At 36.9% G+C, this 23,657-nt stretch overlaps 2 protein-coding genes and 1 long non-coding RNA gene across 4 annotated transcripts in view; 1 reads left to right on the top strand and 2 right to left on the bottom strand.

Annotated features, from left to right (window-relative positions):
• The window catches only part of slc4a5b (solute carrier family 4 member 5b), a 62,179-nt gene extending 54,791 nt beyond the window's left edge, over positions 1–7,388 (top strand). The window contains exons 25-27 of the mRNA XM_041811307.1: positions 126–284; positions 1,446–1,554; positions 4,206–7,388. Of these exons, the coding sequence (XP_041667241.1) occupies positions 126–284; positions 1,446–1,554; positions 4,206–4,207 (270 nt within the window). The 3' untranslated portion in view covers positions 4,208–7,388. The remainder of the gene's footprint in view (positions 1–125; positions 285–1,445; positions 1,555–4,205) is intronic.
• Positions 1–13,326, bottom strand: part of LOC121525357 — a 29,932-nt gene extending 16,606 nt beyond the window's left edge. The window contains exons 1-2 of the long non-coding RNA XR_005993212.1: positions 13,210–13,326; positions 99–203 (exon numbers count right to left, since the gene is read on the bottom strand). This is a non-coding gene — a long non-coding RNA (uncharacterized LOC121525357). The remainder of the gene's footprint in view (positions 1–98; positions 204–13,209) is intronic.
• Positions 13,327–15,043: 1,717 nt separating this feature from the next.
• On the bottom strand, positions 15,044–18,770 carry LOC121525356 (polyubiquitin-B). Of its 2 annotated transcripts, XM_041811310.1 has the most exons (3): positions 18,639–18,770; positions 15,655–16,343; positions 15,044–15,426 (listed from the first exon to the last, which is right to left on the bottom strand). In XM_041811310.1, exons 2-3 carry the CDS (start codon positions 16,334–16,336, stop codon positions 15,419–15,421), a joined length of 690 nt encoding a protein of 229 aa, XP_041667244.1. In that variant the 5' UTR covers positions 16,337–16,343; positions 18,639–18,770; the 3' UTR covers positions 15,044–15,418. The 2 variants fall into 2 exon arrangements, with proteins under 2 accessions (XP_041667244.1, XP_041667243.1); XM_041811309.1 differs by having other exon boundaries at positions 15,044–16,343.
• Between the last annotated feature and the right edge of the window lie 4,887 nt (positions 18,771–23,657).

Genomic DNA, 23,657 nt, shown 5'->3' with positions numbered 1-23,657 from the left:
GGTGATTTAATGCAGAGAATCCTATGTATGAAGCCAATCTGGACATCTCTGACACCCAAGGTTGATCATTCTTCAAGGAAAATGAAGGGTTCAGACACCTGATTTTTGTCTCTCTTTCTGTGTAGATTCTTGGTCTGATGGTCGTACGAAAGCTCCTGGATCTGATGTTCTCCCAACATGACTTGGCCTGGCTGGACGACATCCTGCCAGACAAAGACAAGAAGAAGAAGGAGGATGACAAGAAGAAGAAGAAGAAGGCAGCAGATCATGAGAGCGATGAGGAGGTGAGGAAACAGGAGAGTAGTCACATGAGAAACTGTTTTCATGGTGTACTTAAGTGTGTGTCACTCCATCTGTTGTGGGTGTGCCGTTCCTGGGTGTTCTCTGACTAATACTGTACGTTTCTCCTCTCTGTCCCACAGTGTTGCTGAAAAGGCACTGTATAACACTTAATATTGTCTTTCCTCGTGTCCATCCTCCTTTGAGTTTACCTTTCTGACTCTCCTGCTATGCTCCAACATGTTATTAACTGTTGTTATGTGTGCTAGCATGTTAGACTACGCTGTTGTCCACTAATGTTACTGACTGAAGGATAAGACTGGTACTACTCCATATTTGTCAAAACCTTGAAAAGACAATAATCAGTATGATATGAGCTACACAAGTACATGTCTCAAACTGGAGTCCTGATCTCTGTTTTCAGGGAATAGTCTGTCAGATGACTAATTCTCATGGTGAAAGGCTTGTCAAACAAGAGAAGGAAAACAGGAAAAGCAGTAGATGTATATTCAAAGATGGATCTCAAAGTTTCTGAATGGATATTCAAATACGAAAATGAGAACAAACCTTAGTCAGTGAATTTGCTAGCCAAAAGGCTAGCAACCACCTTAACTGGTGAATTTTCTGTGGAAAAACTGTATGGTAAGTCAGGAGTGGTAAACTACTTTATTATTACGCCAACTGCTTCCTAGCATGCCGGCCACAAACATGCTATCAATAAAAGCAGTGAAGGTAATCTGTAAACTACAGGAGAATCCTTCTGACTTTAAGAGGGATGTTAAACTTTAAAAATCCAAAGTGAAACAGGATTTTTACCAAGTTTCATGACTTTATTTGACTTCTTTCACATGATCTAAAATGGTTTACTCAAATGTTCTGTTTTCAGTAGATAAGGCATTTGTGGAGAACTTAAACAGGCCATAAATCATATTTCATGTTGAGTGAAACAGAAAAACTCCACTGACTTGATGTTATTGAATAAGGATGTCATCCAGTGTGACAGTATGGTTCATTAATATGTTTTTAAATATAAAAAAAGCTCAATGGACCGGGAAGGAAAACGACAGACTTTATGAGGATAACAAAATCATGAGGAGTACTAGTCTTATCCTTTAAACTCCCCTGTATGTTCTGCATGCCGACAACTTGATGTTTGTTTCCCACAGCCCACCAGCTCTGCCCCTGCACTGCACATCCCCATGGAGGCCATAGAGCCCCAAACAGAGCCAGTACTGGACACTGTTAACCCTCCCTCCCAAAACCAAACCTCTGATTGTGAGTACACCGACCTCTACTCCGCCCTTGTTGTGTCAATCTTTCGTTTTAAATATTTAAACCTTTAAACACGTGGCGTGGAGAGTTGATAGAAATTCTGGTGGATGTTGCTCTTGATCACTGACCTGGCGTCACATGCAAATTCCCAAATACAAAACATTTATGTTTTCTTCCAACTAGGGGTGCATGACAGGACTATAAAAAGACCTCTAACTGGTCTATATGGAACTGCCTTGTGTTTTTCTAATCCATCGGGGTGCAAGAAACAGTTGCACAATTTGAACAAAGTTTGCAAACTTTTTGATGATTTCATGAGACAGCATCCTGAGAGTCAAACAGGTGAGAGACCAGTGCCAACTACAAAAACTCAAATATTTAAACAATTCATGCATTGACAAACAGGTTGTTGCTGAAGAAAAAAATAATATAAAAAAATACAGTTTACTTTTAACTCAGTGTTTGTGGATTTTAAAATATTAATATACAGGAAATAAGTTTGTTTTTTGTTAAAAACCAAATTTTCCCACACTTCTTCCAACCATTAATAATTAGTTTTATTAAGTGGAACACTGAAGAAAAACTGCATGTTATAGACATTAAAAATGGAGACTGTGGCTGAACTGCTGTAACAACAGTAATCAGTAAATAAGTCGTGGATGTATGCAGCAAGATGTGGCTCATCAGATCATACTCAGAGAACAGGGTGGACTGAAGAGGTCTGAGGGATAGCAAATGTAAACTTATCAACACAGCCTAGCTTTAGCTTTGTTGTCAGAATTGTATTTTAAGTTTGATTAACAAAATTAATAAAAATGCACAAATTTTAAAAACCATCAACTAAAAGTTCATTTTAGCAATAATACTGACATGTCACACCCTAAGTAGGGCTGGGCAATATATAGGCCTAGCTAAAGCAGTGTTACTCAACCCTGCTCAACCAAAGAGCCAAGTTGTTGAAAAAATGCCTTAGCAAGAGCCACGAACTAAATGGTGAAAAGTGTCGAAAATGGATTAGAGTGGCAATGAAACTAAGTGGAAGGTAGGGCTGGACGATTATGGCAAAAATAATAATCACAATTATTTTGATTGATATTGAAATCACGATCAATAAACACGATTACTCATTGATTTCAAAACTTGAGTATTTATTGAACCACAACTTAAAAGAACAATGAAAAATAAATTAGTAACAAGTAAAATAATAATAATATATTAAATAATAGCAATTTAAAAAAACAATAAATAAAATCAAATACCCAATCTACATGCACTCCTGTAAAACTTGCAAAATTTGCAACATGCAAATTGTCCTACCATGTCCTACCCTTCTTATCAACCAAAGGCTGCCATTCTGTCATGTTTTTGATCACTCGCTCGTTGTATTATTGATCCACATACGTCACACGCTTGCTGCAGCTGCGCACGCAACACAGGTGCATTCACAGTGCTTTTACAGTGTAGGAACTTGCATACACGCCACGCCGTGCGGCACATTCATCGTTTTTCTTAGATTATAATGTTTTTATGATCGTGAGAAGCCAAAATTGAAATGACGATCAAATTTCAATTAATTGTCCAGCCCTAGTGGAAGGTGGCCAAAATGGTCGAATAGCAGCAAAAAAGTGGCAAAAAAATGAGGGAAAGGGGCAAAATAGGCATACAATGGAGAAATCTGGGTGAAAAAGGGCAAAAATGGGTGCACGTCACAAAATTAAGTTACAGGTGGTCAAAGAGCTGCAAAAAATGAGTGAACAGTGATTAAAATAGGAAAAAAGCTGTGAACAGGTGGAAAAATGGAGAAAAAAAATAGCATTTAATGGCAAAAGGTAGCTTAAATGGGTAAAAAATTACAAAGAAGCAGGATAAAAGTGGCTAAAACTGATGAAAAACGGAAAAAAAAATGGACAAAGTGGTAATAATGGTCAAAAAGTTGCTACAAGAAGTGGTAAAATGGGCTAAAAGCAGCAGAAATTGATTAAAAGTAGCAAAAAATGTAAAAAAAGGGACAAAAAATTGCAAATTGTGGCAATGGAAATAGACAAAGAAAAAATAAAGGTTGACAAAATTAAGTTTGACCATTACAACCTACTGTATAAGTGTGGGAAAAATGGATTAGTGTGATGATTAATAGGTTATTTCTGAGGTAAGAGTTCCCATTTTTAAGGTTTTCTGGGAATAATATTTCAAATTAAGACATGAAAGAGCCACAAATCATCACAAAAGAGCCACATGTAACACTGATATAAAGTTTTTAACATATATGGATGCATATCAAAATGAGATATCGATAGTTGTATTCATGCCTGTATAGTTTATGTTGATCCTGAACAGAGAGCCAGTCACAAGAAAAAATATGTACACGAGAAGAGCTGGAAGTCGACAGAAACACTGACTGTTCCTCAGATTATGAATCCTCACATTTTTGTGACTGTGAACAGACATCAGGTCTGTGAACCAGAGCAAACACTGAAGATAAAAAAGTTTACTATGAGTATATTAGTCTTACCACCACGCAAAATAATCTGAATCTGACAGCTCTGTTTAACTCTATTATCTTTGTGTGTCTGTGTTTGTGTGTTTTCACATGCCTGTGTATGTTTCATTTGTTTTGTCGGTCTGTGTTTTGGGTGTTCTTCTTTTTTTGTTTACAGGAGGCGAACCCGTACTCGACTGTCACGTCTGATCAGAATGAATTAGACCGCAGGTACTGTGTGCTGAAACTGCATGTGCCCTTCAGGGATCTGATTTACCCACCTGACACAAACACTGGCTGAGACCACCAACCTGACAGCATCAGACAACAACACACTAGCTAGAACTACACAGTGGCTGCAGTACTTGTATCTGTACATATGGTTGATGATTTCAGCTGCTCTGATTGTTTTAATGGTGCAGGCATGTACAGTAGAAATAATACAGAGATGTTTCTTATATTGCAGAGAGATTACTGTGTACAGCACAGAGAATATGAATGTTTCATAAATATAAGATGTAAATACTCTAGGTCAGGGGTTTTCAAAGTTAAAATGTCCCCTCCCCCTCTGCAGCCCCGTCCTCTGTCCTTTTACCTTAAGATAATTCAGTGGGCCATGCTTCAGGCAACAACTTAAACACAGTGGCATTTGGTGTCAGTCAAAACACCCAGAATAAGCTTTTAACAGTATGTGCATCAAACATTATAAGACTACACGTTCTAAATTTGCTAATAGAGACAACTTTCAATCACATTTATAAACAGCAATACTGGGACATCCTAATCTAACTAACTTCCACTGGATTTGGGGTAACCTGCATGCCCTTAACCTTTAACCTTTCCCAAATTCCCTGAGGTCTGTTAGGGCACAATTTGAAAACCCCTACTCTAGATCTTCCCTATGATTCAGCACAACCTACTGTTGTTTTCTATAGTATATGTCTAGATGGATTCTTAAATTATTAATTTCCTCTGCTGTTAATGTGTGTGTGAGGATTTCCTCCTGGATGGTTTCTTTGACCTGCCTGTGATATATACTCAGTGTTAATGTAAAACAGTAATCAGACATGAGATTCACTGTAAAATCAGGTGTAGAAGACTTTTAGCACTTTTAGTAACTATTTTTTTACTGAAGAATTTGGCCGTTTGGCTGCTTTACTGTGCTACGACATAGCAACATAGACCAAGCTAGCAGGGGTTTGGTGCCACTTTTTAGCATCTTTTCTCCGTCATTTGTTCATAATCCTGCATCTACAGAAAATACAGTGCACTGATTGGTAAATGAACCATGTGAAGTGCTGTTAGAACTGAAAAGACTTCTCAGTCAGAGACAAGAAGTGATGTATGAGCAGAAAGTTCCTAGCCTGCTTCACACCAAGGCTGAGAGCTCAACAACCATAATTTAGCTTGTGGAGGTGCAAACACCGCATAAAGAGCAGCACAGCTGCACAGAAAAAGGCATGTTGTGGATTTTCCTGAATGTAAAGGAAATCCCCCTGCAGGGGGGCAGTTTAACCTTTTTCCCCCCTTGGAGGGACCCAAAGAATGACAGTTATAAACCTGTGCGATTCATAGCCTGAAACTGATGTGGGTTAACTGGTTGCTAGTGTTAGTTATCAGGAAAAGTTGTCAAAAAATCTTCTCTGAATCATAAGTTTTATTCAGGCATATGTTGTAAATATTTATTTTGTGAGTTTTTTCCCTGAAAGCTTGTTATTGTTTCTTTTCAGGGAGTTATAAAAATGGCTGGAGGGTCTTCTTTCTCTGCAGATGTAGTCGTAGTGATTTGTAGAGCTGGCGTTCATGCTTCAAAAATAACAGTCTGTTTATCTTAGATTTTTATCAACCAATATTTCAAGGAACCCTAAATACTGTCAAATTATGAATGCATTATTGTCATTTTCATTGCTGCACAAGTGTTTGTGTTACTGAAACACAAACAGAGAAAGAGAGCAGTATGTAATCTTAATAATTATACTTACTCCTGTTCTTGAGTTTAGGAACTTTTACTCTATTTTCAACTCCAACCACTTCTTCTTCACTACCTGTAGTGTATATATTGATTTTTTTTTATTCATACACACATCCAACAGTTTTAAGTACTTTGCAGATTATAATTATTTGTACAAAATACATCTATTACATCATAGGTTAATTCAGCCAGCAGTATATAAAGGACATTAAATTAGCTTTCCCTCCACCAGTGTATATTTAAGTTTCTGTATCAATAACTGTGACACAGTCATTTATATCAGTGTTTCCCACACATGGATGATGCTCAGATGGGCTGACCAGGTATATTCACAGCCACTGAAGTATGACTGCAGTTTTCATTATGGTGAGAGAAACAGAGCAGAAACAGGAAACAATGGTAGAGAATAAGGAGTGTGACAGGACACTGTGAGAGGAGAGGTGCAGTTATGTGTTTGTGTGCATGAGTGTGTGCAAGTGTAAAGAAAATATCTGTGGGAAGCACTGTAAATCATTATTTTATTATTATATATTCTGTATAAAACTAATAAGCTAGTTCTTTTACTTCAGCACAGTGAGAATGAACAGACTTACTGCTGGACGCTGAAATATTTTAAATGTGTGAGCGCTGTGTGTACATGGGATTTTAACATGATAGGATTTTGGTTGTTTCTTTATTAAATAAGCAATAGTGAATTCCATTTGCAAAGGAAGAGTTGAAACTAACAGTTCATCGGAGACTGCAGCACCACTGTGCATCTTCTATTGTATTTCTCACTTTCCCAGCTGTTGATCCTGCATGGCTGAAAGTCTGATCCTTTTGACCTGCTTATACGTCATTAGATTAAACTGCTGCTGAATGGGAAAACCTAAAAGCCTCTTCAAAGAGCAGTTTGATTCTAAATACACAGCTAGTGCCGACAATACAGCCATTTGTGATTTCAAATAAGATATAATAGACCAGTGTTACTCAACCCTGCTCCAACAAAGAGCCAAACTGCTGAAAAATGCCTTTGCAAGAGCCACAATGTAAGTGGAGAAAGTGGCAAAAACGGATTCAAGTGGCGTCAAAAATAAGTACAAGGTGGCAAATAATGGTCATACAGCAGCAAAAAAGGGTGAAAAGTGGGAAAACAGGGAGGAAAAGTGGCAGTAAGTGGCAAAAATGAGTGAGAAGATACTAAAAAAATCAGTTACAGGTGGAAAAACATAGCCAAAAAACAGCAAATATATGGCAAATATGAGTGTTAAATTGACTAAAATGGGAAAAAAATGTGGCAAAAATGGTCCAAAAGCAGCAAATCATGGCAGATGGCTGTAAAAGTGACTATAATGGGGAAAAATGGCCCAAAAGCAGCAAAAAATGAGTGTAAAAGTGACTAAAATGGTTAAAAATACAGGAAAATGGTCAAAAAGCAGCAAAGAGTGGCAAGAATGCTAAAAACAGTGGCATTTAATGGCAAGTGGCTTAAATGGGCGAAAAAGCAGCAAAAAATGGGAAAAATTGCAAATAGCAAAAAGCAGGATAAAAGAGGCAAAAACTGGTGGCAAAAATGGGATAGAAGTAGTAAAAATGGGCTAAAACAGATGTCAAAAGTGGGATAAAAGCAGTAAAAAAATGGATCAAAAGCGGCAAAAAATGCAAATAAGGGCAATGGAAATGTACAGACAAAAAATAAAGGTTGAAAATTAAAGTCAACTGTATTAATATGGGGATTCAAACTAATTAATGTGACTTGTAATGGATAATTTTAGGTCGTAATCACTGTTTCCCTTTATAAAGTTTTTCTGGAGGAATAATATTTCAAATTAAGACATAAAAGAGCCACAAATCATCACAAAAGAGCCACGCGATGAGTATCAACCTAATATATAAATGGTAGCACGAGTCTACTTGCTTGATCATCAAGGAAAATGGAGGGTAATGATAATTTGGAGGAGAGTATTTCTCAACTCAAAACATACAAATACTAAGTAGCACAAAAATAAAACTAAAAAACCTGAAGTTTTTACAGTACTGCTGTTTAAAAAATAACGGCACTTCTACAAAGTGCACTGATGTAAATTTAGAGGACCTTTCTGCAGGCATTTTTCTAAACCTCTCCAGTGCTATTAAACACATAAATAATGGCAGCCTTTATGTGATTATTTATGTGTTTATTTATGTGATTGAGTAAATGCACAGCCTGATATGGTGATGCAGTCAGAGTCATTGTGCATCTCTGTATACAGCTTGTCCAAACAGCTCTTTGTAAAATAAGATAATACTTTACTGATCCCAAGAGGGGAAATTTTGGCATTGCTGCAACACAACAAAAGAAAAGGAAGATGGTTGTCTAGTTGTATTGAGTAGAAATAATCTTGAGTAGTAAATACTGTACAGTTTAAGAACATTAATGATATACTTTATTTTACCAAAACTGACTGCGCTCACTCCCCTTTTTCACTACAAGTCCGTCTCTTCCTCTTTTACCTACCAGGCTGAAAAACCTCAGAAGCTTAGCTTGCCAAACAGCTCCCTCTAGAGTAAATTAAAGGTCTAACAGTTGTGGTGAAAAGTATGAAAAACAAGCCCATATAACAAACAGGTAACCTGCTGCACTTAAAGCCATAGAAGGTGTTTAAAAACACTTTAGGACGGTTTTTAAAAGTCTTGATGACAATTATTTTAAATTGTCAGATCTCCCATTTTTTCCTTGTGCTTGAATCTACATAGTACACTCAGCTGCCAGTTTATTAGGTACAGCTAAATTGATACACTTCATTCAGCTATTGTGTAATAAAGCAGTGGTTCTCAACTGGTGGTTCAGGACCCAAAAGTGGGTCACAGAGCTGTTTTCAGGGGGTCATGAATAAATGTGGTGGTCAAAAGCTTATGATGTGTAGAAACCCCACACAGACATGCATCCATTCATTTCATTTTTGTCCGTTTGCTGCCGTAACAAGCACATTTTAGTTGTTTTCTTGAGATCTCGACTTAATTGTCTGTCTGTTCTAGGATAACATCGCTGGTTTTCTCACTGAAATAGGTTTAATTCTTTAGATCCTAAGAAAACAACCTCAATCTATATGTTATCACAGGAAACAGAAGAATAAAATGTGTGCATGCATGTCCTCCCAGGGCTGTTATGAAGCACTTTTTAAACGTGTTTGTTTTGTCGTCTTTGTACACTCATCTATTTTGTTCCATCTACGGTCCAAACTACAACATTTTGGACATTTGTGTAATGATTTGTCATCGGTGAGGAGGTTCTGGGTCCTGGATCAGTTGAAAGCCAGTGAACTAAATCTTTTTTAAACCACACCAGAGAGCTGTACCTAATGAACTATAAACTCAGTGTACTTTATGTGTGTGATCATTTAGAGTAAAAATGTAACCTGGCTGGTTCCACCACTGTTCCCCAGCATCACTCTGCACCTGAAGATATCCTGCCCCCCCTCGCCTAACCCCTCCCAGATGAGCCTAGCCTCCGGGGATGCCCCGTCTCTCCTGTCTCCACGCCAGCCCGTGCCCCAGGTCAGCATCCAGGTGGAGTCAGACAGCGAGGAGTCTGGCCTCAGCTCCAGTCCACAACACCGCCACCCACACCCACACTATCACCAAAACCACCACAACCACCAGAGACTCCATCTCCCTCGTACCTCACCTCCACCTGTAGTACAGAGAGACTTGCACCCGAATGTTCATGCTCGCTTTATTGACCAGTGTGATGAGACCGTTCTCTAGTCAGACGTCAGCATAGACCCAAACAGAAGGTGCAAAGTGTTGCATACTGATAAGTCTTAATCTAAACTACAGCTCCCTGTGATCGTGTAAATTCAATTTTTACTTAAAAACTGCTCTTTTACACATTTAACTTGATTTATATCAGATATAAACCCTGTGACATCAATAACCATTCAACTTAAACCTCTCTGAGCTCTCAGGTCAGATCTCTGACATGCTTTGAGAAACCAGCTTCCTGTAGTAGCGACTAGCTGCAAAGAAACAACCAAAATGCTTATAAAGATATAAGAAGCCACACTGAACCTGTGTTAGCCATCAGTGTTTTTGATTATTATTTGTTCTTTTTTTTTCTTGTGGATTTAAATAATGGTAGAGAGGAGGTGCTGAGCATACTGATTTACATGCACTACAGATGTAAAGCCCTGAAAATGTAATAAAACAGCATTTAAAGTTGATTTGTGTCAGTATGTTTTGTTCAGACTTGATTAATATTCACTCTGTGGTAGAAGGAAGCATAACACATTTACCCAAGTGTTGTAATCGATCACAAATTTAATGTCCTTTTGTGACCATTTTTACTGCCACTCAGTAGAAAACTAGTGCCAGTAGTTTTTAATGGTTAAGATAGAAGGATTATTTACATATAGGTTGTTTATAACTGTAGCTGTGAATAATGATTTTATGAATCAATTTTTGAAGAATGAAGAAAGAAGAACAAGTTTCTTTTATCCCAGTGTTAAGGTTTAAACAGTTACCATGTTAATTGGTGCAGCTGAATGAATAGTCGTCGAAGTTTCAACTAATGCTTCTGACAGAAAGTGTCCAACAGCGGTGTCAAACTCAAGGCCCGGGTGCCAAATCCGGCCCACAGAACAGTTAAATCCGGCCTGTTAGATGATCTCATATTTCTGTTAAAACTGCTCCGTCAGTCTGAGGTCTGCAGATTTCCTCAAGTATAAAAATGTAAATTTATTATTGATAATTTAAGTTTTCCTTGTTAAGTCACAAAATGGTAAAAAGTAAGGAGTAAAAATATTTAGATAAGTCAGGAATGTGGGAAGATCAATTAATTTGTGTTTTAATTTCACATTTTCAATTTTGCATCTCACAGTTAGGACTCAAACTTAAGATTCTGACTTTTAATGTCATACTTTGAGCATTTCATCTCATAATTTTGACTTCTCATACAACATTTTGAGCTTTAAGATTCATAATTCTGATTTTTACGTGATATTTTGACCTTTTTAACCAACTATTTTGTATTTTACCTCATATTTTCAACTACACACTTTGACTTCATAATCCCATAGTTTGACCTTTAACACTCACAATTTAAAATTTTGAATCATATTTTGACCTTTTAAACTCATGAAGTTGACTTTTCTTCTAATATATTTGCAATTAAAAAACAGTATTTTTCTATTTCAATTTCATTTTTTTTTACCTTTTTGAACTAATAAATTTACTTTTCTCAGATTTTGAGCCTTTGAACTTGTCTTGTTAACTTTTTAAATTTCATAATTATTTATCATCAGTGCTAAGGTTTTTTTCATATTTAATTACTGGTGAAATGAGGTTCACAGTGTATTGTTAGTAAGTCGACCCTGTTAGGCCCTCACGTTAATCCTGAATCCAGAATCCGGCCCCTGCTGTGATTGAGTTTGACACCCCTGGTGTACAACATCTGCCTTTTTATAACGTAATTTTAAAAAAATATCAGAACTATTTGAAATGAAGAAGGGACAGTGAATCCCAAAGTGGGGCCAGTGGCCCCTGGTGGGTGGGTCTGAAGTGATGACAAAGGACTTCACAAAGCTAAATGAAGACAATGCATGCTGTCTGGCACAGCAATCTTTTGTGAGACAACATCCAGGCAAATAAAGAGCTAATGATAATCTACAGCAGAAGTCACAAAAGCTAACCCTAAGACGAGAAAAGATGATTAGTAGGATGTGAATCTCTTCTTCTCAGGACAATTCCCTTCCAAGCTCAACTGACAATTCATTAAAAGACAGAACCATTCGGTCCAACCTGGTTTGGTTAAGTTCAGTAGAACAGGAATCCAAATAGCTTTATGCTACAAAAATGAGAAAAAAATATTAAAACATGATCATTTCATAACAGTCTAAGTATCTTTGAGTTTATTCATAATAAAGACTTAATCGTAGGCCTCCAATGCAAACATTCTGACTTTATGTGTAAAAAATGAAGTCCTCACCACACATACGCCCAGGTGTTTATCTTTAATTTTGACAGTGAGCAGGGAGAAAAAGATAAAAATTTGTTTTTACTGATACATGAAATTTTCTCCCTGTTTACCTGTAAATTTCCTGGCTTCAATAATCCTGATAACAGTAGAAATGAAGTATTCAATTTTACTAAGATGCACAAATCCATGTAATTTAACCATTAAAGAGGATCTGAATAAACACAGTGACAGAGATCTGTTTGTATGATAGTAAAGGGTTGAACAATGTTGAAAACAGTAAAATTAAAAACAGCGTTCTATATCTTACATTTGCCTCTTTTATAATTTCCCTAAATGTAAATATTTAGTCTACATGTCCTTCAGACATCTTTATTTCCACTCTTTCTGTATCTAACTGTTCTTGATTGTTTTCATTCCTCAATTGATCTCCAGTTTGGTGAAATACTCTTTTTAACATCATATTAGTGGGCTCATATTGATTATGTCAACAAATCAATCATTCTCAACAACACATTTTGTTTTTTTTTCTGAATATCCCACTTCTCTCAGGACACAAAAGTGGCTCAAGAATGAAGAATAGTTTTAGTTTTGCACTTTAAATGCTTGGCGTAATCATAATAGTTCAAACTATGGACTTTTGGGAGCGTTTCTCTATCCATAAACACATCAGCAAAGGAAGTATGGAAATGAATGGCTTAATAGTTCATAAGTTCTCACCTTTTTCATTACTGAGGCATAGTAGGTATAATCACATAGTGAGAAATGTTTAATCCTAACCCAGGGTTCACAATAAATGTACAAAAAACTTTCCAGTGCTGTTTTTCCACCGTATTAAAAAGTGCCCATCTGACCATTATCACCCTGCCCTTTCAAACATCCTGAGTCTGCCATTGTTAAGAAAATATATTTTTCTGCACAACCCCTTAGGTATCAAAAGTAGTTATTTAATACTCAGTACTTTGAGTAAACCTTAAATTACTTACATTTTCCCTTACTTTATATCATTTAAAAACAGGTACTTTTACTTCTTCTTGAGTAGTTACTGTATTCGTACCACCTCCGATCAAAACTTTAAATACAACCAACGGCTAAGCAGCGTCACCTCCGTTACTATGGAAACAGCGCGAGCCAATCTACGGCTAACTTTGAGCTTGTCTAAGCTAATTTTAGCCAGAGGAAGAAATTAACTTTAGCCAGAGATACCCGTGAAAGAAATACCATACTTTCATCTCAGGAGGTTAACATACGTTTCTTTGTTATCTCAGTCATACACACCTCTTCGTCGTCGTCGTCTTTAGCCGCGGTCTCCTCTTTGTCATGCTAGCATCCTCATCAGGAGAGTTAGCCTCCTGGCATCGCCACGTCGAACAAACCCATTTTTCCTTGTCACTGATCGATAGAAGACAAAAGTGGCCCAGAATTTTTTTTTTTAGAAACATGATACTAATATAATTTATGTAAAATTCTATTTACTTTAAGTCACTGACACACTTTAGACCGTTAAAGTTTTCTCTCTTTCTCAAACAAACGTCCAACGGCAACACAGAGCCAACAAAATCCCATAAGCCAAGTTTAACGGTCATTTTTGCTGCGTCACAGGAACGTCATTACGTAAATCCTTGTTGAACATCCTGACGTTCAATGAACGTGCATGTATGACGTATCTCTATTCCTATAGTAGGTCGGGACTTTAAATCGTTGGTAATGAACCTCATTATATTAATAAGCAGATTTCACATACATGAAGCAAAGATCTCAAAGTCCTTCCCAAACTTTAACGTTTTTATGACAGAGTTCAGTTCTTATATGAATAGTTAAACCTTATGACAACCGAAAAATGTGAACGCACTTTATCGTTTTACAGTGAGTTATTTCCTGTAATTCCCAGTTGACTTATTGCGCCACCCTTATAATCTTAATTATTGTAGTCTTAGTTATGTTATCTTTAGTAATATGTTAAGTATTATCATTTTTTACATACTTGCCACATTTGTACAGCCATTTGTATTCTTGCTACTCGTTTGATCTGATACTTTTACTGATTGTCCTGACTTAATGTTCAATAAAGTAAAAAAAAAACAAAAAAAACTTTCAATTGTTCAAGTGGATTTATTTATTTAACTTAATTTTATTTAACTTCATTTCCTCTGGGGTTATTTTAATGTTCATTTTGCTTTTCTGCTTTTATGGAAATGTGATTGTCCTTAACAGAAGTGTTTTGTTGTTCTCTTACAGTTTGACTAAAAATGCGAATCAAGGCTGTTAAATAAAATAAAAAATAAAATGAAAAATAAAACTCGACAGATAATGAAGATCTAAATCATAACCCATGTACAATGTTTTTAATTTCTTGTAATTTCAGCTCTAGTCTTAAAACTTATGTTTGGTTGTAATAAATTGTCCTACACTTATTTTGGTTGACCTGTTTTTAAAACACCTATTTTTAACTGCCCAAGGGAAATATCCACATCATATATCAATTAAACCTATTTATATCCTTTATTTTTCACAGTATTTTTAGTCTCAGGTATTACAGGTGGTGTAGTTAAAAAAGGATTAAGTTTATCTTTTGGTTTCAAGAAGTACTGCAACTTTGTTGTGTAAGCTCATGTTCTTAGAAAGGTATCTTTTCCATTAATTAGTTTGAATTTGTGTTAAGAAGTTACATTTTAAGGTGAATTTCATCTGAAAATTACAGGATTAGACTGTAACTAAAAGTCAAATGAGCTCATTTACAACTGTGGCCAGTGATGAAGCCCACTCTCAAAATTTGTGGGTTATGTTTTTTCTATTTAAGTCACTATTCTGATTATCCTAACAGTAGTGGTATACTGGGACTTCACAACCTAATAACATTGCCTTTCAAGTTAACATTTTCTCTTGCATTATTTTTTGGACAATTAGTACCAACCTGGAATATACAAAAACACAGGATATTAATGTGCACAAAGGGCATTCTAATGCAGGTGAATTTTTACTGTCAGTTAAAGAATAAGGTTAGGCATTATTATGCAGCAAAGTTAAATAATTTAACTGAATATTACAGGTTTAATAGAGCAAACTTATTCTTGATCTACACCACTGTTACAAAAATGAAAAGAGCATGTTATGAGTTAGAAGCCACTTTTATTAGATATAATCAGCATTTTCCAGAAACATCCATGGCACTCTGATCAAGACTATGATGAACAGTTTTGCTTTCAAACTGCTAATGTGATAAAGTAAATCTTTTCAGAGACGTGGCTATTCAAACAAGGCTGTACCAAATGCATCTCACATTTAAGTACCTTTAACACTGAACACTTGAAAAGCAACCCCATTTTAAGATTTGGCAGCCAGAAGAAACACATTTCAATTTAAAAAAAAAAGAGCTAAAAGCAAACATCAGGAATGCTCAACCTTTATTGAAACTTAAAAAACAGGAATGACTGAGAGCTGGATCAGAAGGAGCTGTTTCAGGAATGGTGGCTTGATGCAGAGGCATTTAGTTTCCTCCCCTCAGACGGAGCACCAGGTGGAGGGTGGACTCCTTCTGGATGTTGTAGTCGGAGAGGGTGCGACCATCTTCGAGCTGCTTGCCAGCAAAGATCAGACGCTGCTGGTCAGGAGGGATGCCTTCCTTATCCTGGATCTTGGCCTTCACATTCTCGATGGTGTCGCTAGGCTCCACCTCCAGGGTGATGGTCTTACCAGTCAGGGTCTTCACAAAGATCTGCATACCTCCCCTCAGACGGAGCACCAGGTGGAGGGTGGACTCCTTCTGGATGTTGTAGTCGGAGAGGGTGCGACCATCTTCAAGCTGCTTGCCAGCAAAGATCAGACGCTGCTGGTCAGGAGGGATGCCTTCCTTATCCTGGATCTTGGCCTTCACATTCTCGATGGTGTCGCTAGGCTCCACCTCCAGGGTGATGGTCTTACCAGTCAGGGTCTTCACAAAGATCTGCATACCTCCTCTCAGACGGAGCACAAGATGGAGGGTGGACTCCTTCTGGATGTTGTAGTCGGAGAGGGTGCGGCCATCTTCGAGCTGCTTGCCAGCAAAGATCAGACGCTGCTGGTCAGGAGGGATGCCTTCCTTATCCTGGATCTTGGCCTTCACATTCTCAATGGTGTCACTGGGCTCCACCTCCAGGGTGATGGTCTTACCAGTCAGGGTCTTCACAAAGATCTGCATACCTCCCCTCAGACGGAGCACCAGGTGGAGGGTGGACTCCTTCTGGATGTTGTAGTCGGAGAGGGTGCGGCCATCTTCGAGCTGCTTGCCAGCAAAGATCAGACGCTGCTGGTCAGGAGGGATGCCTTCCTTGTCCTGGATCTTGGCCTTCACATTTTCAATGGTGTCACTGGGCTCCACCTCTAGGGTGATGGTCTTACCAGTCAGGGTCTTCACAAAGATCTGCATCTTGACACTTGTAAGAGAAATTGGAAGAGAGGAAATCAATTACTATTGTCCCATGAGATTATTTAAATGACCAACTGTGTACCTGTGTTAGCTCTTTCTCTTCAGCTTTATTGCTGCATTTTATTTTATTGCTTATTTTGCCTATATTTACTGTGATTTTAAGCTGCATCCATTAATGGTCTGGATCCTTGTTTGACTGAAGGAAAAGTCTGACCGAAAGTGGTATGCTCATTAGCTTACAGATAGTCTAACCAGGGGTGTCAAACTCAATCACAGCAGGGGCCGGATTCTGGATTTAGGTCTAACCTGGGGGCCGAGCAGGGTCAACACAACCTTAAAGTATCAACCCCATTTTCACCAGTAATAAAATATGGGGAAAAAAGCACTGATGATAAATCATTTGGAAATTCAAAAAAACAAAAACGTTAAGTTTAAAGGCTCAAATCTGAGATAAAAATTCCAACTTATTAGTTCAAAAGATCAGAACATGATATTAAAAATAGAAAAACACTTTCAAAGAGCAACTATACAAGGAGAAAGCTAAAATCATAAGTTTGAAAGGTCAAAATATGAGATTACATTTGAAATCATGAGTTTAAAACTAAATTATGTCTTAAAATTTTAAATTGTGAGTCGGATAGTTCAAAATATGGAATTAAAAAGCCAAAACTAGGGTTTAAAAGTGTCAAAATATGAGCTAGAAAATGTCAAAATATGAGCTAGAATTCAAAATGGTGACTTAAAATGTTAAAAATATGATTTAAATTCTAAATTGGGAGGGTAAAAGGTCAAAAGTTAAAACTTAGCCATTTAAAATGTCAAAATATGATAACAAAAAAGAAATTTTGCGTTTAAATGTGAAAATATGGGATTAAAATGCCACAGTAAGAAGATGAAAAGGTCAAAATATCACAAAATTTTAAATTGGGAATCTAAAAGATAAAAATGTGACGTAGAAAGTCTAAATTATGAGTTCAAAAGGTCAAAGAAGGAAATGAAAAATCATAAGCTTGAGTTGCAATCATGAGATGCAAAATTGAAAATATGAAATAAAACAAGTCATAATACAAATATGATATGATCTCTCGGGGTGGATTAAATTGTCCCCCAGGCCTCGACTTTGTCACCTGTTAACTAAACTTCCCCAGATTAAGTACTATCCCACATGTTCGGTTGCATTTAGGGACATTCATTTCTAATTTTCCTGACAAAGAAGTTTTATAAAAACATAATTTACATCTACATTTAGCTTGCTTAACAGTTTATCACCAGTCAGTTAAAAAAAAAAAAAAAAAAAAGGAGATGTGGGTTTCTTCCTTCCTATCACCTAATCCATCTTCAGCACACTCAGCTGTATGCTGACGCTGCATTTCCGTTATAGGCTCCTCCCAAATGGGGGCAGGGATTTCATTAGAGTGACTGTAGTGTGTCACAAGATCCTGATCGCTCTTTCAGGAATATTGAGTGCTTATATTCTCCCACTTTGGTCTCTAAAGCAGGAAACGTCTTCATAGGTTAATGCCTATGAATTCATTAAGATGGCATAACCTGTCAGCGCTGGGGGGGGGGGGGGATGATGCGGAAGTGACAATTAAAAAATTAATCTTAGTATTTCAATTATATTTATTTGTGTAGCACAACCACAGTGTAGATAAACCGACCTTTTAAACAACACCATCGTATCCGTACTGCTAGTCTTTATCCTCGATTAGTCAGCCATAAATAAATAAACATCTACGTGTCGCCATACCTACGACCCAATTGGAATTCTTGGAGGTTTTTGGCAATACAGTCGACCCAGTTTACCACAACTTGCTGGAAAAACTTCGAAAACAGTAGAAGAAAAGCGGGTTAGCCCAGATGTTTCTCTTTTTATGGCTCTACCGGTTAAAGGGGTCAAGCCAACGGTGCTAACGGTAGCTAACGGTGCTAACGTTAGCTGATATGCTCGGGCTTTAACTGCCCAGTTTACCGTCAATTCGCATGTTAAACGTCTGGCAAGCGTTGGGATTTCGTAAAAGTTGCAGCTGCCTTCGCAGCAGCTGAGATGGCTGAATCATAACACTCATATGTTGATCAAATTGTTGGCGTGACGATTTTTTTTTTTTTTTTTTTGGTTAGGCCGCGACTAGCATTGTTAGCTTCCAAAAAAAGCTGACGTAACCGCCGGTTATTACAGATTTATATGTTTAAAACACCCCAACTCACTTTGACTAACAGTGTGAGAAAAGAATAACAGCATACAGAAATAAATATCGTCAAATGTAAAGGAACTGCGATGTAAAAGCTCTGGCCTACTTACCGGCAAATGATTCACAGCTGTTCCAAGCAACGCTCACTTCCTGGTCCAGACGAACTATGGCGAACAAAGGCTAGCGGAGGGAAATATATTGACAACAACTCGAGTATCCATCCGCTGTCCCACCCGGTGGAACTATAAAGAAGCGTATCGTCATTTTATTCCATTACATGAAAATAATAGAATGCTTTGACTAAAATAAAATCACAAGAGATTTTTAAACATTTTAAAAGGGATGAAAAGTTTTTAGACATGAGCACGGGTACACAGACCATCTCAACTTGCGCGGATGTAGATATGACATGTAGGTGAAGTAGTGCGACCTCAAAAACAAGAAACAGCCCACAGCAATAACAATAAACATGATGGCCTAAATGATACTGCAAAAGACGGTTCAGTATTTATTTCTTGCACTTTGTCTCATTTTTTAAGTACTTCCACTAAAACCTGCGTTTTCTTTTTAATATCTGTAAGTAGAATACTCTCTGTTGCTACAAGACCATGACTTGCACTTTCTGTGTAATACAATCCATTTCCAAACATAAACTTTCCCCATTTTCCCGTCAAAGACACTGACAAGAGAGGTCAGACAAATTGAATAGAGCTTTTTTTTAGTCAGAAACTGAGAAAGAAGCAATGTAAGCTGGAGAGAGAGAGCAAAAACACTCTAAAATGAAGAAAATGCCCGTCTACCTCATCTGTTTACTTACAGTTTTAAAAACCAAATCTTAAAAACCACGTTCAAAAAATGATTATGCTTTCTATGCAGTGGTTAATTAGCTGTAGATCTTGTCAGGTCTTTCAGGCCTTTCAGCCTGAGACACCCTTGTCCAGGTGACCCAGACTGGTCCTGACTTGTGTCCCAACTGCAGCCACTCCCAGACTGACACTGGTACTGGTACTGGTTCCTGGGGCCCACAGTAGGGAGGAGCCCTTGAGATGCCTGTATGGAAGCCCATTTGGGTCAAATAAAAAAATGTGAAAATACTGCAATTCTTGAAAAAAAAAATTCTAAGTCATAATTATGAGATAAAAGGTCATAATTATAAATTTTTTAAAAAGTTGTGATTATGACTTAAAAAGTCATAATAATGAATATAAAAATCATGATTATGATAAAAGTCAGAACTATGATATAAAAAGTCACAATATTAGTTAAAAGACAGCTATGAACATAAAAAGTCATAATGATGAATTAAAAAGTCATAATTAGGTTATTAAAAAAATCATGATTATGATATAAAAAGTCATAATAATGAATATAAAAAGTGATAATTATGATATAAAAAGTCAGAATTTGGCAAGTTTGTGTATTTTTGTGAGGCTTCGTAATGAGTATTTGCATGGAAATCTTTGGGTTTCTCATGTTTGTTTTTGAGTCATTTTTGTGTTATTTTGAGAAATGTTTTGTAATTTTGGGGATTATTTTATTTCAGTTCTTTGGGGAAAATTCTCTTCAAAATTTTAAAATGTGCTCACAGAAACTTGGGAAATATTTTTTTTAATTTTGGGAATTTGGTTGGGATATTTCTAGAACTTAATGGGATTTTCAGGGAATTTGTTGGCATGTTTGGAGGAATTTTCCTTAATTTTTCATGGAGTCATGGGGAATTTATTTGTACATTTTGGGGATTTTTTTTTTTTTGCAGAAATTCAAGTAGAATTTATTTAGTCTTTTTAAAAATTAAATTTAGGGTTAGACGATAAAGTTTCATTGAAGCATTTGGGAATCATTTGAAGGGCCTTTTTATGAGAAAATGTAAAAAATGTTTAAGAATTTTTCACAGAAATTTTAGGGATTTTTTTTTATTGATAATGAACTTAATTTCTGATCAAAATTAATTTAACTTATTTAATTTAATTTAAGCATTTAACCTTAGATCCAGATCATCCAAAATAAGTGTGAGAAACTAAAAATGCATTTCAAACAAAGCTCAGGTGTCAGGAGGACATTCAGGACTAACCCTGTCTGGGTTACACTGACTCATCCCTCTGAACGGTGCTGAGTCAGTGTCGTACTGCCGAGGCTGTTTATTTTTCCTCATTGAAACATTCCTATAATTTTTTTGGATGTTGTAAATGACTTCTTTGAGAACTGCGTTTCAGGTTAACTCATCACTTCTTGTCAGTGATTCTCATTTAACCTCTCCTGCTGAGCTAAAGACTGATGACCTCCATGTCAACAGGTCCTCCTGCCTCTTTGTCTCCCTGGAAAACAAATGACTGTGTTAGTGTGGGTGTGAACACAGGACGTATAGATTTCACCAACCCTACAACCTTTCCTCTGCACCACTGTCGTGTATAAGTGGTCAAACAAGCAGCACTGTCTAATTCATTATTCATGAAGTGACCTTATATTTGGAGCATTTATCCAGCATGAGGACAAATATTGATTGCAGTTACCCCGTGACCTTTAACCCCGTAGCGCCTTATTACTATTCTGTCATTAACCGATACAGCACAGTCTGCAGAAATGACTGTGGGGATATTCACGATGGAGCTTTTCCTCTTCTTGTTTGATTTCAGATAATTACCACAACATTTGGGCTGCGGTGCGTAATATCTGGCCTGAGGTGCAATATTTGTGAAACGAGCTTCCTGGCATTTTAATGCTCTGACTCCAGGAGAAAATAAATATTGTTTACAACATGTCGGGTTCAGTTTGTGGCATTTTGGAGCCATTTTTCACCGCAGCATTAGAGGAGCATGTATTTGAGAGCAGAAATGCTCCCACAGATGTTTTGTTTTGTCTCTGTGGCGGCGATAGTCAGGGCCGCAGGCGGTTTTATTTTCAGTTCTTTGTCCAACCATCCAGCCCAGACCCTTGAACTCCATATCTCAAGAACATTTTGAGGAATTCTCTTCAAACTTTGAACAAATGTCCACCCTGACTTAAGGACTAGTCTTGGAGGTAAACGGCCAGCCTGGACTTTGGTCTGGACGTGCTCCCCAGGAATGCTTTTTGCTTTTCTGCTACTTCTGTTTTATTTTGAAGTGATTAAAAAATGTTGATTAAAAATGCCAATGAATGCACACATCATTACAGCAAAAACATTCGTTTCCATCTGACAAATATAATTCAGAGCCAGTATCCAGAGAGATGTTATCCTTAGAGCAGATTTACCCTCTCTGATGGTTAGGAGGGGTTTATGGATGTCAATGAGTATTTATCCAAAGATCCTGGAGTGTTGGGAGTCAGCGTTGTGATTTACTTTCTGCCGGTCTGAGGTCTAAAGATTTACACCCGTATAAAAACATAAAAGTAATCTTGAGGATTTGAAAAATCCTTGTTGAATCATGAAAATCTGAAAAAGTAAAGAGTAAAAAGTCAACAGGTAAAAAGTCAGGAATGTGGGAAAAAAGTGTTTTTATTTTATATCTTAAATATTTCATTTCACAATAATGACTAACAGTTATGGTTATGAATTTTGATTTCTGAACTTTTAGATTCACAGTTTTAAATTTAAAGCCGAATTTTAACTTTAAAACTCATAATTTTGAATTTTCTCTCATATTTTGACATTTTTAACTCAAGACTTCAAATTTTTTCATTTTTTGACTTTATAATGCAAGTTTTCACATTTCTTTTTCTATTTTGACCTTAAAACCTCATGATTGAAAATTCTTTCTCATATTTCAACCATCAAAACTCACAATTTCTAATTTTATTTCACATTTTAATCTTTAAAACTCATGAGTTTTGATTTAACATCATGTTTGGAACTTTAAAACTCACAATTTCTAATTTTATCTTAAATTTTGACCTTTAAAACTCATTATTCTGAATTTTATCTTATATTTTGACCTTTAAAATTCAGAATTTCAAATTTTATCTTATATTTTGACCTTTAAAACTCACAATTTCTAATTTTATCCAACATTTTGACCTCTTAACCTCAGAATTTCAAATATTATCTCATATTTTGACCTTTAAAACTCAAAATTTTGAATTTTATCTCATATTTTGGCCTTTGAAACATGATTTTGTTCTCCTCAGTCTGACTGTTAAAACCAATGATCCGATCTATAACAGACTCTCTAAAGCCTCTATATTACAGCAGTGGTCTATAACAGACTCTAAAGCCTCTATATTACAGCAGTGGTCTATAACAGACTCTCTAAAGCCTCTATATTACAGCAGTGGTCTATAACAGACTCTCTAAAGCCTCTATATTACAGCAGTGGTCTATAACAGACTCTCTAAAGCCTCTATATTACAGCAGTGGTCTATAACAGACTCTCTAAAGCCTCTATATTACAGCAGTGGTCTATAACAGACTCTCTAAAGCTTCTATATTACAGCAGTGGTCTATAACAGACTCTCTAAAGCTTCTATATTACAGCAGTGGTCTATAACAGACTCTCTAAAGCCTCTACATTATAGCAGTGGTCTATAACAGACTCTCTAAAGCCTCTATATTACAGCAGTGGTCTATAACAGACTCTAAAGCCTCTATATTACAGCAGTGGTCTATAACAGACTCTCTAAAGCTACTATATTACAGCAGTGGTCTATAACAGACTCTCTAAAGCTTCTATATTACAGCAGTGGTCTATAACACTGACTCTCTAAAGCCCTATATTACAGCAGTGGTCTATAACACTCTCTGCATAGTTAGCACTAACTAAATGCCCTTAATGCTGATATAAATGCATCTGTGTCCCTGTGAATGCCTTTACTTCATTAAACTTGTGTGGGTAGTCCTCAGCTCCCTCAGAGCTTCAAACATCATCAAGCATCTGCTTAAAAGCTTCTCCACAGCTGAATTAGCAGCAGCAGGAGAGCCTCTGGATGCTGCTATCATGGCAGGAAGCATTTTGTTCTTATTAGCATTCAGGATGGCAACAGAAGGAATCATTAGGACACTAAAACGTGTTGGCGGTGGAGGAAATGCTGCAGGGCAGGATTTGCCTCCCACCCATCAGGATAGATTTGCACGACAGCATCGCTCGGTCCAGAAAAAAGTTTCCTGTCAGAGTGAACGAGCCAAAATCTGCACGCCGAGAGACTTCAAAGAAACT

This window comes from Cheilinus undulatus, linkage group 17 (assembly GCF_018320785.1).
Source record: "Cheilinus undulatus linkage group 17, ASM1832078v1, whole genome shotgun sequence".
Classification (NCBI taxonomy): Eukaryota; Metazoa; Chordata; class Actinopteri; order Labriformes; family Labridae; genus Cheilinus; species Cheilinus undulatus.
Note: the sequence above shows the minus strand (reverse complement) of the source record. Positions and strands in the feature narration are given on the sequence as shown.

Coding starts and splice junctions, on each gene's coding strand:
- LOC121525356 (XM_041811309.1), bottom strand. CDS start 16,336: ATGCAGATCTTTGTGAAGACCCTGACTGGTAAGACCATCACCCTAGAG.